Source organism: Mixophyes fleayi, chromosome 9 (assembly GCF_038048845.1).
Source record: "Mixophyes fleayi isolate aMixFle1 chromosome 9, aMixFle1.hap1, whole genome shotgun sequence".
In the NCBI taxonomy this organism is placed as follows: domain Eukaryota; kingdom Metazoa; phylum Chordata; class Amphibia; order Anura; family Limnodynastidae; genus Mixophyes; species Mixophyes fleayi.
This window is the reverse complement of record NC_134410.1, coordinates 14,107,610-14,127,645: the sequence shown is the minus strand read 5'-3', so window position 1 is coordinate 14,127,645 and position 20,036 is coordinate 14,107,610. Positions and strand designations below refer to the sequence as shown.

The window sequence follows — 20,036 nt, the reverse complement described above, 5'->3', positions numbered from 1 at the left end:
TTGGTTCTATTGGGTCTATATATTTCCATAGGATTAATGACAGGAAGTCTGTTGTGTGCAGCAAAATATCTTCCCCATAATTACAACCTTCTCTTAAATATTGTGTTCTGATAAGAGGCTGGTAACAATAACAATAAGAGAGAGACAGCATTATGGTGGCGCCCTGTCAGCCATGGCCGGGATTGTAATCCATTTTATTTTCACTATTTATCTTTTCATATTTAATGTTTGGATACATTGAGAGGGGAGGCATCTGTTTGAGTGATGCCCTCTCCATGTATTACATGCTCTAGTACTGGAAGAGACCTCCGCAGAGACCGGTCTGCGTAATGTCCAGGTTTCTCTCATACTTACTGTTAAGACTCCGGCTCCTCTACCAGTCACTTTCACCTTAAATTTAGTTCCCATTGATCTCTGCAAGGCATGAAAGAATTCATATTGAAAACTAGGAGCACACACAGTAGTAAAACGAGACAGGGTATTAACAGAGAGGTAAGAGGGTCCTGCTCGCAAGCTTACAATCTATAGGGAAAGAGGAGTTAGATATTTTAGGATAAGTCATACTTTTAGGCAGTGCAGTCTGGGAGAGGGCCGTGACTATAGGGCGGGAGGGGGCGGGACGCGGTCAGTTGCGTCATTTTGGCCCCACCATTCACCGCAAATCGTGTTGTTTTGGCCAGGGAATTGCGGGATGCGGGAGACTTGCCTGCTCTCCCAGGAGTCCGGGAGACCGACCGGGTTTTCGGGAGTCTCCTGGACTTTCCGGGAGAGTTGGCAAGTATGGGATAAGTGCCACATAAGGCCAGCCAGATTGCAATGAGTCTGCAGGGCTATGTCATCCAGTCACACAGCAATGTTAATTTGGGGGTCAGAGGGCTGTTTGAGTATAGAAGGAGAAAAAATTTAACAATGAGTGTAGAAGGCTGTTATCAGTGTGGGTTTGGAGGGTGGAGGAAAACTTTAAGGGCTCACTGGTGACTCCAAATGAATATACTTAATATTACAAATGCCATTATTACACAATAGCATGTAATATAGATATGATCGCACCGGCATGTTTACGAGTGTAGTACATGTGTCTGGAAACCCACCCAAGCCATGAAATACTGACCAAAGAATGCCAAGGACATTTAAATAAATAAGAATATGACCACCGGGTGGCGATGCAGGAACCTTCAATTCAAACTGTATATTTATTATACAGAGTAGATTGTGTACTAGCTCGTACTGCGCTAGTACACAAACTAATCTGTATATATGTATACTCTGCATATATGACAGTATGTGATATGGCATTTGAGAAAAAGTAATGGTGTTTGTCCCTATCATATTTCCAGTTCTACTAAACCTTTAGGGCCAGATTTATTAAGGAAAGTAAGTAAAAAACATGAGTAAGTTTTCTCCTGGACAAAACCATGTTAACAATACAAGGGGTGCAAATTATTATTTATGTTATTATTTAAATTATTATCTTGCACATAAGTTAAATACTAGCTGCTTTTTCATGTAGCACAGAAATACTTGATGGCTTTAATTTTGCCCTGAAATTTCAAGTTGATCTATGACATGCCCTACCCCAACTATAAATCTGTCATCGTATTTTAAATTGACCTTCACCTCCAATGCAACATGGTTTTGCCAAGGTGCAAAGTTACTCATTTTTATTTTGCTTTACTTTCCTTAATGTTTAAAATCCTGTGTCGGTCCTCTTTGATGCCAACTCTATGGGCACTTGAGCCCCCAAAAAACTTTTGCTGCCGTTGCCACTAACCATGTCCATGCATGGCATTTTTATTCATATTGGGGGGGGGGGGGGGAGGAGGGGGGGAGGGGGGGTTGGATAGTGAGAACCTATTTTGTGGTATGGTTTTATAAAGCTCCCATGAATTTGAAATAAAAGAAGAGACCACCATGTGACCTGTAGACTGATCAGCCTATAAAATCCACCCACACTCACATTTTGTCCTAATAAGGTAAAGCTGATTTAAGGGTCTATTCCCATGTATCTTGTTGGGTGACTCACAAGTCCAACTTAATGGAAATTAAACATTTTGGTGGAAAATTATTTAGTCATGTTTTTACGGAGGGTTTACCATGGTATCTTCAATAGCCGGTTCAAAAAAATCATTAAAAGCACATTATCATAGTCCCCTCCCCACTATATGTACATGTCCCACCATCCACCACCCAGCGCTCACCAGCTCCTCCTGAAGAGTCTCATCAGTCCGCAGGGTAAACCGCTGTTTCCCGGATTTTTCCAGAGAATTTACTTCCACAAATAATTCGCTTTTGTCTGTTGTGAAAGTTTGAATCCAATATTCAGAGAGAGCTTCCAGAGCCATTACTGTGTCCTAGAGGTGAGACAACATAGTAAGTATCGACCCTTCCTTCCTCCCCTTGGCCTAGACCATTAATTCCTACTTCTCTACAACATCAACATTGTCAAACGCGCAGGGGGCAATATATATATATAACGAGATAAAGAAATAATAAACATGCGTTCTATGGCCCATAGGGGGACACAAGCTCATGTATACTCAGTGTTACACTAGACCGCTAGCCTAATTTCACAGACGTCAACTGACCTTAGACCGTCTGTGACATTGTGGTCTGGTCTTGATTTTTCCTTGAATAATTTTCTCCCGTTTCCGCTCAGTGGAATGAGTAATAAATATTTACTCTCCCCTTTCTGCTCAGCGGAATGAGGTATTAAATGTAAAAGAACTTATCTCATTTACAAGCTTCTGTATGCTTATTATATGGAACAAAGCAGGTTCACATAGATTATCTACAACGCGTTTCACACATGGAGCTGTTCTCATTTTGCAGAGACTTTTACAATGCTGGAAAGTGGGTTGTGTTATCTCACCGTTCTCACCTTTCTCTATGCAGACTAACACATCCCTCATTCACTGCTGTTGTTTGCACAATTACATTAAAAGCACTCTAAAGCTATTTTTACATGTTCTCTATGTATTTGACTAATTAAAATATTTAGCAATGAATGTATAATAATATATGTATTATAGGAATTTACATATTTTCTATGAAGGTGTTCCCAAGCCTCCTCGCTGAGCTCATCATTGAGTAAACTACCAATATATTGGTCTGTTTCCTTCTCCTCTTCCATAGCCCACCTGTCAATCTTACTCATGTGCTATAAACCTCTCAATAAACTCTCAGCTTGAGACTGGGGGGGAGGGGGGGGGGGGTTGGAGGAGGGTTTGTGGCCTTGCGGAAAGAAGGGGATATGACTTAGTTGGAAGCATGGTATGACACTATAATGAGCTTTGCCGGGGTCCAGAGTACAAAAAACATGAGGCAAGCAGGCGGCCAACACAACTCCACACGTGAATGGGCAGCACTGTGGTTAGTATTGCTACCTCACAGAGCCCGCGACGGTGTCGTTTTCCTCCAGGTGCTTCGGCTTCCTCCAACAGTCCAAAAACATTCTGGCTGCTGATAAAATGGACCCTAGTCTATGTGTGTGTTTGGTGAAGAATTTAGACTGTAAGCTCCAATGGGGCAGGGACTGATGTGAGTGACATATTTTCTGCACAGCGCTGTGTAGTATGATTTGCTCTATGTAAATAAAAATAATAATAATCTCACAACGGGCACAGAGGGCTAACATAAAACTCTTTAGTCTACGCGATCTTTGCATTAAGCAAATATGAATTTTGAGGTGAAGACTTCTAAAAAAACTTCACCTAGTGACAATGACAGTATTGTGAGCCCTATAGTGGCTGAACCTAAATTAAGCCAATCATTTTACTAGTAACTAGTGACATCACTGAGTCACGACCACCAAATGGTTCAGTCCACAACACGGCTGCATTCTTTATGAATAGGCGACTTGTACACATCAAGAAAACAGTACGGGGTTTCAACTTGGCGGAAGTACGTATCAGAAACAGATTGAAATAAGACATTTCCAGTCGGTGAACCTCAGCTCTCCTCTCTCACCTGAGTAGATTTAAAGCCTCCACCGTAGTTCCGCTGTTCTGACAGCCAGACGTACATCATCTTAGCATTAGACATGTCTTTTCGGAGCAAAGCGGTCAGTAGCGCGTATGACGTAGTCTCGATGGCAAGTGCTGTGCCCTTTGGGCCAAAAAACATCTCGAGCATGTCTGTAAAAGGGACACAACCATCAAAATTGTTTATCGAACAAAATTTTATATTGATGTTTAAAGAGAACTTGTCACCAAGTTCATCCTTTGTTTTTTTAGATTCTTATTATATAGTGCAATTGGTATAATTAGAAAAAAATGTGGTTCCATTGTGCTCCTGTTCATCTGGTAGAGTCCACACAGTGGCCTAGTGGTTAGCACTTCTGCCTCACAGCGCTGGGGTCATGAGTTCAATTCCCAACCATGTCCTTATCTGTGTGGAGTTTGTATGTTCTCCCTGTGTTTGTGTGGGTTTCCTCCTGGTGCTCCGGTTTCCTCCCACGCTCCAAAAACATACTGGTAGGTTTGACCTTAGTCTCTCTCTCTCTCTGTGTCTGTCTGTGTGTGTGTTAGGGAACTTAGACTGTAAGCTCCAATGGGGCAGGGACTGATGTGAGTGAGTTCTCTGTACAGCGCTGCGGAATTAGTGGCGCTATATAAACAACTGATGATGACCACGCAGTGTAGTGTCAGGCTGACAGCTGGAGTCTGGCTGTCATTGCACATTATGCTGTTATACAGTGCATAGCAGTGGTCGAGAGTGGAAAAGGAATTGGATAGTTTTACAATGTAGGAAGTAGAAGTGGAGGTATGGCATAAGGCATAGCACCATATACACCCCACTTCCACCACTGGTACACTAAAATAAATATACAAATTACTGCACAATAGAAGTTAATCTTTAATTTGCATTGGGCATGGTTGGCACTTTCTAAATACGGGAGATATAATGAGGTATACGTGAGAAGAAGATGAGAAATTGTAGTGAAAAAACATTAAAGGAAACAATAAATACAAAGCCGTCTTGAAAGAGATTTTTCCAAACAAGAAAGAATTCTGTACATGTGTTTTTGAAATGGAAGTAACAGAAGAGGTGATGTAGGGACACTGAATAAATGGATGTGGGATAAGGGGAAAAGAGGTGGGTTTGGCTGACACAGAAATAGATGGAATATAATATGTATTCATGTAAATACAGCAGAAAGAAGAGAGTGGGCAACTTACTTGGCGTTAGTTGTGCGTTAGACAAAAGTTTAGTATATGCCTCGTTCTTTAAAACGGAGTCGCTAGATGTGAGAGTTAGGGCGTAGGCAGCAACGGTCAAGGCGTATGTATTTGTGACGGAGTCCAGCCTCTTGCGCAGGTAATCTATGGCTCGACTTACGCTGCTCTTCTGTAAAAGAGGGAGAAGAGAAGACATGAGGGAGGTAACCAGGGATAGACCTCAGTGGATTAGTGAGATAAGAGTTTGGGATAATGTGATATGTCTGTGAATGTCAATGCAACGGTAGATGGGGGAGTGATTAGAACACCGCATACCACTTTGGTGTCATCTTCCGGCAGAGCACCCTTGGAATGGTGGAGAGCCACCAGCACGTAGGCCGTCAGAGACACCTCCGCATCATTCCCGGCAACTCCACCCTGCAGAACCAGAGACAGAGAGAAGAGAAATGTGGTGAGACTTGGATGTTAGCACAGGCTTTCCAGACTAGAGAAAGGATCATTTACATCTACTCCAACAAAATGCAAAGGAGACTTTTCTCAGGAAGACCTTTATTAACGCTGGCAAGCAGCATTACAGTAAGGAATGATCACTTCACTTCCAGACGCTGTATAACTGGTAAAAGGCTCCTTATGTTGGATTACAGTCCCTATTTATCCACTTATATTGTCTACAGAGGTAAATATTCCAGTATTGTATTACACAAACAGAATGAGCTAAGCCGTTTTAAGAGCGGATAGAATCATTACGTTCAATGCCGAGAACATGAAGGTAGAAAGTAGAAATAAGCAGTCAGAAGCCAAGGGACAGTATACAGATGTTTGGCATGACATTAGTCTTTGTTTCCATATTTAAGGTGTAAGCAACAGTCCCCAATCTCATATTTCTAAAAGAACTGTAACCACATTTGTTTAATTGGCATCTGCATTCTCAAGAGCTCAATGGTTGCAAAATGGTTTGTTGTTTTGATCTATATCAGGCCAATCACATGATAAACGACCGTTCGGCCCGATATCACATTATTGTTGTCAGGCGCCCAACCTGTGCTCTTCCGTCCACACAGGGACGGGCGCCCGCTTGGAAGAAAGTCACTTCTGGTTGCCTAGCAACCAGACGCATCAGGTCTGGCCACCCGGCAGCCAATTCTTCTCATGCGTGTCTCTAGTTTGACAGCCAGCGGCAACAGTTGACGTCACTGCCGCCGGCGCTTCCTATTATATAACGGAGACTCTGGTACCATTAGGGTGCCAGAGTATTAGGACTCCTAGCTCCAGGCACCTATGTGCTATATTGCTCCTCTGTCTGACTTCCTGCTTCTGATCTCGGCTGTTCCTGACGCTCCTCTTGGATTCTCCCCTCGGTTCTTATATCCTGTTCCGGTATTTGACCTCTGCCTGTCTGACTACTCTTTTAGAATCTCCCTGTGTACTGCATTGACTGCTCGGCTCGACCTCTGCATCCCTGACCATCCGATTATCTTCACCTATCTCGCTGATTACCCTCCTGGAGAACCGCGACCGGCGCGTCCCTCGCAGCTAAATCCAAACCTCCTTGCGGGGGTCCCTGGTGAAGACCAGGGGCGCATTAGATCCTGCGCCTCCAGATAAGGTAGTGCCAAAATCAGCAGATAGCCACAGCTGCTGACAAGGGTGTACGCTGCAACGAATGCTTATAGTTTCAAAGCACATCGTATCGTTTGATTTGATTTTATAAACAGACTAAAAATCTCATTCAACGAGTGAATGATGTCCTTGCAATCGTGCAGTATGTAAGCACTCACGACCGGCAGTGTCCATAGACCTCTATGAATTGTGCAGAGTCACAATCTTTTCATCTGATGGTTATGACAGATAAAGAGCACAGATCTGAAGCTTAATCTTGAAAAACGTGTATAGTGTGTACATATGAATCTGCATGCTGATCGGGACTTTCAGTCGTTGGTAAAATCGTTAATGATATCGCTGCACCCAGCCTTAGATTGTGTGACTCCTAACCACGTCTAACTGGAGCAATGTGTTACAAAAAGATACTCTCCAAGTCGCATGTATAAAAGTGACTGAGGATGGAGTATGTTGAAGGGATGGTAGAAATTATATCAATATTAGAGGGCATCCCAGAATTAGTACCCCAGATTGGATGAGCAAATGTGTGCAACTAAGACTTTTGCATTTTTATCTACAGTAGAAATAGCAGATCTGTTGCTGGCTATAGCAGTGTGCTGGGGGATCTCTGTGTGGATGAGATATATACCTAGAGGTCTATACAGACAACAGGGACAATGTTTCAAATGTGGTAAACTTGTCTGTTCCATCTAGAGTAACCTAGACGCTAGAGGACCTCCCCCAGCTACCAGTTATAGATGCAATGAGATGTCGTATTGCATAGCATTGTTTGGGATCCGGTGCGCTAAATACTCCTCTACAGATGTGCATGTGGCATTTGGAATTTAATTTAAAATCTGAAACACATTTAGAGAAATCAGATTTCAATTATTCCCAAAAAATCCATGTGCTCCTGTCCTTGTATGGTTCCAAATTCCACTGGGACAATAATCCAGTTGACAAATCAATCTATTTATAGGTTAAACAAATAGGTGTCATTCTGTGATGGAGGAAACCATAATCTAGAAAAGGAGATGAGGGATGGGATTCAGAGTGAAAATGTGGTTAGGTAAACAGAATGTCAGTTGATAAAAACAGGACGTAGGACAGTTTGAAATTCCCACAATCTCCCTACCATCATATCTTGGTGAATCACTGGTGTGGTTTCTTGGAAACCTCCGTCAAATCTCTGCTGGTCGGCAAGGTAGTTGGCAGAGTTGCGGATCTCTTCCACGTTAACATCAATGTATGCACGGCACAGGGACATCACTTTAACCACAAAAGCTGTCAGCCTGAGGGAAGCCAGAGAGAACTAGAAAGATCTATGCATTGATAATTGATTATTATGATTACAAATGAGTTGTAGGGGGCGGTGTCCAAGGCCAGAGTAAAAGTAACCAACAATTGCACTATGTGTGTATCAGTAGTCGAAACCAAGGATGGCTAAAGACACCTTCCATCGCTTAGAGGTCATTAGGAGGCCCAAAAGCAACATAGAATCATATACATCCAACCTCAATTGCAATATGATTGCTCAACCTAGAAACTAAGCAAACAGATCGGTACAATGTAGCCCTTCATGTGTATAGAAAAGAAATACCTTGCCTGTTTAGCTGCTGGTTTCTGTTGTAGATTGCCACCTGACCTGACCTTTACCCTAGTTATTGACCATATCTGGATTGCCGCCTGCCCTGACCTCTGTTTAGACATTGAACCTTATCCTATCTTTTTCTGGACTATGTGAGTACCTGAGTTTCTCATACTATATAGTCCCCTCCATTGTCCCCTTTATTGTTGCCAGTGTCAGACGAAGTATAATCCTCTACTATTGTGTGCACAAGACTTGGGGACAGCTGAGTACCGATGGACACATTGAGTTCTAAGGGAAATACTAGCCTGGTTCTATGGGTTTATTCTGGAAATTTGGAGTCTGGCGTCACAGCAATGTTATCAGACGTTTGTGTGACCAGAGTCAACAGGGAGACTGGTTGAGGAAAGTGCAATATTTGGGCCTTTTGCGGTTAGAATACCCAGAACTCTATAATAGAGAGACTTAACCGCTTCCTTCTGCCATCATAAGGATAATTATTGCCTTCCCAATGTTTGGCTTGGGTAGTTTCTATAAAGGTTGAGCTGGTGAAATACATAGGACTGTTATTGGGGTTAGACTGCGGAAAGACACAGAGGAAGACTTGGTAAGGATAAGAGATACATATATAAACATTGAGACATGAAGCTGAAGACCACATCTTACCATGTGCTACTTGCTCTATGAAGCCATGCACCATACGATCCATTGGGCTTCCTGTACTGCAGTATCCTCAAATATCCTGGAAGGGAAAAGATGAAACAGGTTTCAGGTTTCAACTTTCCAAATTCTGACCCCAAAATTATGTTCCACTGAGTTCAGTGATTGTCTGGCCGACTCTTAGCCCTGGGCTACTGCCCCATTTCTGCCACTACTACTAGCTGAGTGATCTGATTATATCCTGAGATTGCTGTCATGGGGTGCCGGTTGTAGGAGTCACTGGGGCATTACTCTACTGGGCTTTAATGTATGTCCTACTCAGTCTCAGAGCATTGTACACTGGCTTTCAGCCAGGTCTGCTGTTAGCTTAACCATCTTAATTGTATTTGTTATAGTATGAAATGCCTTCTGTATGGTGTCTGGAACCAGGTAAGTAAAGGGTACATGAGAGGGAGTGCTTACAAAAGCTTCAGTAAGACTTGGAAATAATGACAAATAATCTTTGTGATATCACCACTTCAATCAAATTTTACAACCGTAGAAAACTGAAGGCCAGGAATCACAATGGAAAGCCCCATTCTATAGGGTCCCTGTGCATATGTCCATCCAGAACAGACACGACACACACAATCTACATAAGTTGATGAATTATCTCTTACCGTTCTTCATGTTTTCCCTTGCTTGGTCACTGCGATCGGGTGGGAGCAGTACCCACATCTCGGTGTGGTCAAGGTAACGCATAGCGTACACCCCTGGGGCGGTGGAAATCATGGTTTGCTCTGCACAACCGTATGGAACCCGGATCAGTTGGCTTACTCCCTCGTGACTCAGGCTGTTGTTTATTGTATTCATGGCAGAGTCCACTGTGATAGGAAATGGGGAACTTATCAATACATACAAAAGATTTGCAAGGAAAAATCGAAGCAAAGTGGTAGTGCATATTTGACCCCTTTAAATAAACTTCACTAAAGTTTTTATGTTCACTGTGGACCACCCATATACTGGGATTAGCATGAGAAGTGTCCTGTGCCATAACCAAGCTGTTGAATGCCGTACGCCGGATACACATGGCACAGTGTTGTCACTTAGCACAACTACCTGAACGCGCGTAAGTGGTCAAAATGGACGAGATCTGGCCAGTTGACATTTGGGCAAAGCAGCTGTTCCTCTTCCAACATCAACGGGAGCTGTTAATGCGGTCAGATGATGTTGGATTTACCAGCATGTCTGATAATGATCTGACCGATGTTGATAAGATTAGTGTCAGGCATGGAGGCCGCTTTGGTTCTAAACATGATTCAATATCAGGCCAATTTCCTGATATCGGCTGCAGATATTTCTACGCCTATGGCCAACATTAGAGCTTAAACTGTAGTTTAGACTCCTGGGGGTAAATATATCAAGCTGAGAGTTTTCCGGCGGGTTTGAAAAGTGGAGATGTTGCCTATAGCAACCAATCAGATTCTAGCTATCATTTTGTAGAATGTACTAAATAAATGATAACTAGAATCTGGTTGGTTTTTCAAACCCGCCAGAAAACTCTCAGCTTGATACATTTACCCCCTGATTGGCTGTGAATGATTACATGACTTTACATTCTCATGTAGACAGCTTCTATCATTTTACCTAAGACAAACAAGCAGAAAGCAGAGAGGGAGATGCTGTTTTGCAAATTATTTTTTCAAGCATGATATATGTATTATTAATACCTGTTTTTGTAATTAGGATTTATTTCAGTTTTACTATTGTGAGATTTCTAAAACATGGAATTACAGATCAGTTTTAATTTAGTGCTGACATTTTACTCATACTGGCCCACTTTCCCAGAATGTACAGGAGGCTCCCGAATGCAGGGTAGGTCTCCCAGACTCTTGGGAGAGCAGGCCATTCTCCCGCATGATGATGCAATTCGCCGCGTCTGCCTCCCTCCATCCTGACACTTCACCTCCCATCCAGAATCTCCCGGAGGAAGAGAGTTAAAAGTTGTTAAGTATGATTTTACTTGAGTTGAGTTTTGGAGATCCTGCTTCTTTGTGTTCCTTGGACACTTAGGGGGAGATTCAATTAGCAGCGAAGTGTCTCCGGAACGTCCGCGAGACACTTTGCGGTGAAGATTTGGCATAACTCTCCGCTCATTTTTCCCCATAGAGGTGTGAAGGAAACAAGCAGAGATTTCTACCGTAATTGCCGGTGATGTCCGCGTGCCACATCACTGGCAACTGAATCTCCCCCTTAGGGTCCCATTTATTAATATGCAGCGATAACATAGATTTTCTATTACCGCTTATCACATCGAGAGATAATGTGTTCTCATCTCAATTTGTTATTAAAATATCACCGGAGCAACTGAGTGATACTCGGCTGCCCGGGAACACCAGCAGGCAGCGATAAGAGATCCAGGGGTATATTTACTAAACTGCGGGTTTGAAAAAGTGGAGATGGTGCCTATAGCAACCAATCAGATTATAGCTTTAATTTATTTAGTGCATTCTACAAAATGACAGCTACAATCTGATTGGTTGCTATAGGCAACATCTCCACTTTTTTTAAACCCACAGTTTAGTAAATAAACGCCCCAGTCTTGCTGGATCTGTGCCTGCATGACCCGGCTTGTCGGTTCACGCATGTGCAGTGGAACTGGAAGCCCTGACTTCCGCTTTCAGTTCTATTTCTGAAAAATAAATAAATAAAATGTTAAAAAATATATAATAATGATTACAAAAAGAAATATTTTTTTTACCAGAATTACGATTTGAAAAAGTGCTTTATTTAAATAATGAAAGTAATTTATCGATGAATATCTCCTGCTGTCACCATCCTGAGATGGCGATAGAGGAAGGTGGATGGCGGTGGTACAGGTACCACCGTGATCCTTGTTACATAGGCAGGGAAAGCTTTCGCTGGAGTAACCTGGCAAATCTCTTCGCCCGGCAGAAGCTACTGCCGGCGATAGCTCTATCTCCGGTGAGAGCCCCGTCTTGCAGTTACAGAATAGGATGTATTAAAGCTAATATACAAACTGTCCTTGTGTATGAGTAACACAGGTATAGGAGAGGAAGATGATGTGTGAGTATAAGGAATGATTGTAATGTAAATTGTCTTCTAGCAGGGGCAAACGCAGGATTTGTAGAGGGGGGTTTCCACACCACGCCGCCAGTGGGCGTGACAAGCAAACATGGGGGCGTGGCTATAATTTTAGACAGTGCTTGGCTGCTCTCCAACTCTTCCTATCCCCGTAATATACATGGGCAATGCTGCATTCACTACTGTTAGGTGAACGCAGCTCTCCCTTTTCAAGCAGAGCCGTGTGAAGCGGGAGCAGGGTCCAGCCACCTCAATTATACAGTGCCCCAAGCTTGCATGGGGGGTTTCCAGGCACCAGGAACCCCACCCCCCTCTCCCCCCTCGGTTTGCCTATGTTCTAGGATTATGTATTATTACAGCACTTACAGCTTATCCTGATACTAGACCGGAAATCTCCATCTGGGATCAAATTTGAAGGTAGTTCATCATCAACTGTAATTTCATTCCTCTCTGCAAGAGAATAGAACATATTATATAATACATGCATCAAAGAGAGATGAAGTCAAGTAACTCAGAGACCATCCTAAGTCCATAGGAAGCAGCACACTCGTGTGTATCAATAATGGTTTATTCCACAATGACAAATAGGCCAGTAATCAGCCGGCATAACAGGGGCAAGCGCAGGATTTGTAGAGGGGGGTTTCCACACCATGCCGCCAGTGGGCGTGACCAACATGCATGGGGGCGTGGCTATAATTTTAGACAGTGCTTTTGAGTGTTTCAGTTTTTATGGTTTTTCTTGTTTGTGTTGAAATATAACCATTTTCAATTTCATGCTAAAAACTATGGTCTGCGATGGGGTCTAATGTGGCACGGACATGCACTAATCTTCTTATTATAGAATCGTGAGGAATCTTTGTCTATAAGTCGTTTTTTTTAGAATTTTCTGATTTGTTTATTCCGCCCTGCCCCTGAGGAAGAGCTAGTGGTCACAAAAATCTTACATTTATGTGTATCTACTTTGTCATTTATTTGGAGTACCACTATGTTGAGTTGCATATATTGGATGTACTTGTTTTGTATAACGGTAGGTCTATGACAAGTGACTTGTGTAGGAAGCCAACAGACCATGTGACATATATATATATATCTGCTGCTTTCACTTCCAAAGCCCAAACTGGTTAAGAGAAAATGTTAAAAAATGCCATTAAATATGAAGACAGATTGGCTAAGCTGGAATAAACCTTATGGGCCTGAGTCATTAAGGAGAGCAAATCAGAAAAAGGAGTAACTTTGCACCTAGGCAAAACCATGTTACATTGGAGGGGGAGGTAAATGTAAAAATGTGGGGATAGATTTATAGTTGGGGTAGAGCATGTCCTAGATCAACTTTAAATTTCAGTGTAAAAATAAAGCTATCAAGTATTTGTGTGCTACATGAAAAAACAAACAGTATATAACTTGTGTGCAAAATAATAAAGTAATTTGCACCCCTTGCATTGTAACCTGGTTTGTCCTGGAGATCATTTACTCCTTTCTTTGCCTTACTTTCATTAATGACTCAGCCAATATGTCTTTAGTGAATTGTCAAGAGGTATGGATGATTGAAGAGAAGCCACCAAAGAGGTTGTTGGTGAGTATTTCAGATGAGTTATAGGACTCTGAAACAACACTAACCTGTACCGCACAAAATACCCAAATCTCACCTTTTGGATTCACAACGTAGGTTTTTTCTTCAAGAACTGCTACACCTTCCCTCTGAGAAGACAAATACATGGTTGAAAAGAAACATGGAGAAGAGAAAAGAGGAAAATCAAGTTTGAGATAGATGGAAAATTAGAGAATAGACTTCAAGAGGTAATGTCGACATGTCCCTTCTATTTCACATAACCTTCCCCAGCAAAAAATAAATAAATGTAAACATATAAATGAAATCAACATACAACTATTTTTATGTTGATCCAGAACTATTCCACTAGTTATGACCCCAGTTTTCTAGTCTAGTAAAAACAAGAGACACAGTGGTATAATTCTGAAAGGAGTAAGACATCAAGGGGTAAATGTATCAAGCCTTCTATAAAGGAAATGTTGAGATATTGCCCATAGCAACCAATCAGACTCTAGGTGTCATTTATTTAGTACATTCTAGAAAATGAGAGCTAGAATCTGATTGGTTCCTATGGGCAGCAGCTCTACTTTTTTAGAAGAGTTGATACATTTACCCCCAAGTAGTGGAATAGAAGACTGCTGTAGAGGACAATTCTGTATTCTGACCTCTATCCGAAGCGTTTTCTTCACGGAATCCCCTATTCCAAGTGGTCCTAGAGCCGTCACTGTCACAATAGGGTTCAACTTTCCAATGGGAACAATAGCAAATGGGATAGCAAGAGCTGATTTTGAAGCTACTGTGACAATCTGTTCTTTAGGATTTTCATCCGTTGTAGTAGGACTGCAGATCCCATCTACCTTCTCCATTGACACTTTTACCTGGACCAGGACAGAGTAGGGAAAAGTTATGTAGATGCAGCCTTTGCAGGTTGGGAACAACATCATCAAAAACATTGAGGGATTGGTTAATTTAAGGGAAACGAGTTGTACAGCACTGTGTGTATAGAATGAATATGTGTGTGTGTGACGGAACACTGGTAAACATCAGTGGTCTCCTACAAGGTCTCAATTCCTTAATTCACTGCACAAATTCTGTGAACTCTTAAATTGTCATTCTGTTGTATTTTCACTGTGTAAACTCTTCTTCATAAAATGACATGTGGGAACAGTATGACAAATGGACAGCGCTGTTGTTTTAATGAGAGAATCACAAGGTCAGTGGTCCAAGGTGAAAAGTAGTAATTGGTCGAAGGGGCTGTAGATAAACCTCAGAAGTAGAGGTAAACAAACTGTGGTGGTCCAATTACTGTGAAACTAAAACTTGATGTTATACCACTGGTCAATATGCTTGTCCTCCAAGCCCACCCTTCCTTGGTGTTTATCCATGTTCCACTGACCTCTGGATGTATGAGTAGAGGAATGAAGGGCTCAGTTCACAAACAAAGTTGCCTCACCTTTATATCCTGCTTATAGTAATTATACAAGACAGGCCTGAGTTCAATCTGCTCAAATCTCTTCACAGAATATGGGACTCGAAGGTGAATATGAAATTCCTTGAAGACTTTCACTTTGACAGGACTGGCCACACAGAATCCTGTAGACAATATGAGTTTGAGAGAACAATGATTGATGAAACCTCAGGAAGAAAAATTAATGGAGAGGGTCCATATATAATACGCATATTAAATGGGTACTACCATAAAGTTGGCATTCCAATATTACTTTTTGCTTAATGCCACATCACATCTATGTTGCACCATCTGGCCAAAAGTATTCAGACAACTTAGAAGGAGCTTCACGGGCAAGTTATATCCACAGAACGAACTGGTATAAATAGAAGTCTACACACATGTAATAGCCCGGGCTAACATATTCGGCAGGACCGGGGCATGGTATGGAGATCAATAACTTTCAACGGGTTGGTTACATAGGATGCTACTTCTGCAATTTCTCAGCCAGTGTCCCTAAGCTGATATAATTGTCCTATTGAACCTGATCAATGACATAGAAACACATAGATGCAACGCTATCACAACCATGTACAGGTGGACTAAACAAAAAGATTGATCAAGACCACAGATAGCTGAGACAAGGGGTGTACAGAAATCACAGTCGTAGGAAGGAAAAATACTACTGAGTTCTAGAACTCAACGTCAAGCAGCATCTTGATATTTTGGACAATTTAGTGCTCTCACTGCTATGACAGCATTTTGGGAAGAGACCTTTTGTGTTCCAACACTATAATGCCTCCATATAGCCACATAGAGCTACTATGCCACGGTATAACCAATATACCTCCCTATAGCCTCACATACCACTACATAGTCAGCATACCTCCATATGCAAACAGATGTGCCCTATATAACTCAAACCACCCCCATATAAGTTAATTTGCCAGTATATAGCCAATATACCCACATAGTCTTATATGCATCCATATAGTATATGGATCCATTTAAGATAATGTAATATAGCCTCCTGTCACTCCCAACATGGACCAGCAATTACTCACTCAATCTGGTCCTTGTGTGGCTCCTCATCTGCCACCTTGTCTGCTTCCACCTCTGCTTATTTAAAAGCAGAGTCTGTGGAATGTGGGGGTGGGATGATGTTACAGTTTTCAAAAAAAAACAACAAACCTAAAAACAGGGATTGGCAGTTCACATGGTTAAAACCAGTAGTCACCATGAGTGTGGAACACAGTCCCAAACCATGAGACTAAGGGTGGCAGCTATGCCTCTGGGATGAGTTGGAAAGTCGACCAACATTAGTGGCTGATCTCACCAACACTCTAATGGAAGAATGTTGCCAAGTTGCAAAGACATTCTATTCTATTCTGGTTGAAGTCTTTCCATACAAGTGGAGTGTATAAGTGTAACAATGAGCAGACCTATACCATATTATTAACTGCAATACTGTCATTTTGGATACTTTTGTCCAGATAATTTATATGCATAGTAAACATGTAATATACACACACGTATGACAATAGTACTAGAGATTCTCTCTTACCTTTTCCCTGAGACACTCCTACTCCTTGTATCTCCCATGTAGTTATAGAGTCTGGAGTATGCACAGGTATACTGTGGGAAGTACAGATGACATGATTATCTTATTCTGCCAGATGGGAATCTAGCCGCCTACTTATCAGAAAATGGCACCAACTGCGGTCAAACACTTTCTGTTAACCGTGTCTTATAAAAGCTTTATGTCATTATAAAACGGCGACATATAGTAGCTATAAAAGATATTCAGCCCTTCAACCTTTTGCACATTCTATATTTTTCCACTTTCCGTCTTTGCCTCCTTACAAAATCCTTTGCTGGTTTGTGGTACAGATCGGCAAAACCATAAATGTCTCTACAAAGTTCTGTGTACTAACATTGTTGAACTACCAATCAAGTTTATTGTTTTAAAATGCTGCTTGTTGGAGCTTCATTTTTATGGACATACCCAACCAAAATTGAAAACTATGTTTTCGGGTAGAATATCTTAAATAGAAACTGACTACTTAGGGTCCAGCGTTCAGGATATCTGGCAGATCCCCCAATGTCTTCAGTGTGCCCACTACTGCTCCTCTAGCTTCTGCAATCTCCATACCACCCAACTTTGCAGCTCCTTCAATCAGGACAGACATTGAAAGAGGGTTTGGTCACATTCTAATATGGGTGTGACCATGTCACAAAGGAGACGTGGCCCCTCCCCCTCGCTGTAAACAACATTCAATGCCAAGTGCAGTATATATGCAACAAATATCACACCTCTTCATACTTGTCTACCCTAACCTCTAAAAACCCTTATGTCCACTCCCTCTGTCTCATCCATTTACCACATTCACTCTTGCCCCATTTGCACCTACTCTCTCTCCACGGGCAGGGTCAGGGGGGCATCTGTCCCCCGGCAGGTCCCATAGTGGACTACCTTGGGCTGGGTCACTGGGCTACCTGCATTTTCTTTCCTTTAAAATGTTCCTAATAAGCTGCTGAGGCGAGTCTTGCCCCCCCAGACTAAAATTTGCCAGCCCTCCCCTGCAGGGGTCTCTCCTCCTTATCCTCCCTCCTACAACCTTGTTGTCATGTCTTAAGCCGAGTTTTACTCTACCTAATGCTATTTTTGCTACCTCCTGATCATCCATGTAGGCGTTATTGTGCTTAAGTGTATTCATGTCATTGTTATTATCTATACCTGTATTTATTGTACTCATGTTGTACTCATGTTTGTCATATTGATAGCCTGACTGTCCAGCGCATCGGAATCTGTGACTTCTTATAAATAAACAATGATGATATCTAATTTACAAATTACATGGTTTCTTCCATTAAGCAACACACCTAATGATGTTGCCCTTGATATGGGTTTGCAACTAGTATTTTAAATAGAGTTTGAAGATCACGGACCTCGTAAACACAACAAATAGAACATGAAGCTTTCCGGAAAACCCTAACACTAGAACATCCGCAAGTACGTATGGTGACACTACAAACAATGGCGACTAGTGTCACAAATGCTACACGTGTATTATTAGCGATAAAAACAATAATAGTAATGTATCGCTACTGTAATAAATGCCTTGACTTTGAGCCGTAATAGAAAAGTACAGTCCTTTGTAATCTGTGTTTTAAGTTTTTAGTAAATATTGAAAAGAATAATGTGTTGGACAGTTGTTTTTGTGATCCTACGTGAGCTTTTTGTTGACACTGACGGTCCTCCATAACCAGCTCTCTGGGAAAACCGAACGGCTCTGGATTTCAGCTTCATCCGTGAAATCCTCTTCTTCTTCAATTACCTGGGCTGCAGGAAGAAGGAAACAAGATAATAGACTAATGACAGCAAAACACGTCTGAGTAGATGTGGTTCTAGAGAGGTTCTCTCTAGAAGACTAGAGAGTACCTCTCATAACCTCTATAGGTACTCTCTCAGCCTTAAAGCACAGAAGGAAAAAAGCTTTGGATAATTAATTTGTTAAAATATAACTTTTTAGGCCTCTAAAAACCCAAGAGGTCCATTTTATTCCCTAATGAAACAATATTGACCACCTCTGGTTTTGGGTCGAAGAGTAAATCCAACTGGAACTTGTAATTTTACACTTACTTTAAACCATGTGGGCAGGAAGGGACGACAAATTTAAAGGACCTACTTTAGTCCTAATGCTTAAATGAGGCCTGTTGTAGAAATATTTAGCATCCATTCAGTTTCTCTTTATTTGGTATGAGAAGGTGCCTAAATAATACAGTAATATCACAAGTATTCAGGGCTGGGCCTACCATTAGTCAACCTAGGAAGTCGCCTAGGGGCACCTAAAACACTAAATGACTGACATAATGTTACTTATCCAGTATTGAATAACTGTGTCCTGTCTAGAAAAATAACTTATATATACAATATATGATTGACACTGGAATCTGTATTTAAGGGTACACAAAGTATAGATAAAATTTTAATTTTCAGATGTAAACTACATTATTCAATGTTGACCCAACTTCTGTTAAAAGATAAAAAAAGATAGTACCCCCCAACCCACCAATTGCAAACAGTTGGAACTTCTCCCACATTCTTAGGACCATGTCCTGATGTGGTCCCATACAGGTCAAAAAGATTCTGCAGGTATTTTTGATACTGTGATATCACTGGCTCCATTCCTGTGCAAGATTTCACTAATCCACACAGTAAATGTCTGCCCAGCTGCCATTCCCTCTCTGCCTGCTCAGTTACAGAAGCCCCTCCCTCTTAGCATAGCACCTGCTGCAGAGGAGTGGAAGAGAGTATGACGGACCTATTTAGTGGAGTATAACACTCAAGTTATTTCATGTGTTTTATGCACTCAGTAATACACAGCATTTGCTCGGTGTTAACATCAAATACTACAAATCAAGCTTTAACACGCTTTACTAGTCTAAGAGGGAACAGCTTCATAATGTCCTTTAAAGGACAATGAACACAAAGTGCATTTCCTCACAGTAATTATTACTTCTCCCAGGGTTATATGACAGTATACAGCAACCTGGTGCTCCTATGGAAGAGTCTTTGTAATCGGCACCAGTTAGATCCCCTTCCACCCACAAGCGATGCCGACCAATTACTCAAGGGCCAATGGCATCACCCACTAGGTGACATAGTATTGCATCACTTGTAACCAGGGCAACACTTCCTGTTTACAATTAAAGCAAAGCAAAATAGAGAGTGGAATAAAAATAGCACATAAAATAAGGTGACAATATACTTAAAGACTTCTTTAGGCGACAGAGGTACAATGACGACAGTAGATATTTAAAGAATCTTGTTCCATTACAAAGAAGAATATTAAATAAAACAATGACAACTCATGCCACCGATTGTATGTGGGTCCAGAATTATCAGTGCCCAATCCATTATCATATGTA

At 41.7% G+C, this 20,036-nt stretch overlaps 1 protein-coding gene across 1 annotated transcript in view; it reads right to left on the bottom strand.

Annotated features, from left to right (window-relative positions):
* Positions 1 to 20,036, bottom strand: part of LOC142102015 (complement C4-like) — a 62,542-nt gene that overhangs the window by 13,246 nt on the left and 29,260 nt on the right. The window contains exons 18-31 of the mRNA XM_075186521.1: positions 18,336 to 18,447; positions 16,669 to 16,739; positions 15,111 to 15,250; positions 14,323 to 14,535; positions 13,755 to 13,806; positions 12,475 to 12,558; positions 9,684 to 9,887; positions 9,031 to 9,106; positions 7,912 to 8,068; positions 5,493 to 5,594; positions 5,178 to 5,346; positions 3,967 to 4,133; positions 2,199 to 2,351; positions 355 to 414 (exon numbers count right to left, since the gene is read on the bottom strand). Coding sequence (XP_075042622.1) covers positions 355 to 414; positions 2,199 to 2,351; positions 3,967 to 4,133; positions 5,178 to 5,346; positions 5,493 to 5,594; positions 7,912 to 8,068; positions 9,031 to 9,106; positions 9,684 to 9,887; positions 12,475 to 12,558; positions 13,755 to 13,806; positions 14,323 to 14,535; positions 15,111 to 15,250; positions 16,669 to 16,739; positions 18,336 to 18,447 — 1,760 coding nt within the window. The remainder of the gene's footprint in view (positions 1 to 354; positions 415 to 2,198; positions 2,352 to 3,966; positions 4,134 to 5,177; positions 5,347 to 5,492; positions 5,595 to 7,911; positions 8,069 to 9,030; positions 9,107 to 9,683; positions 9,888 to 12,474; positions 12,559 to 13,754; positions 13,807 to 14,322; positions 14,536 to 15,110; positions 15,251 to 16,668; positions 16,740 to 18,335; positions 18,448 to 20,036) is intronic.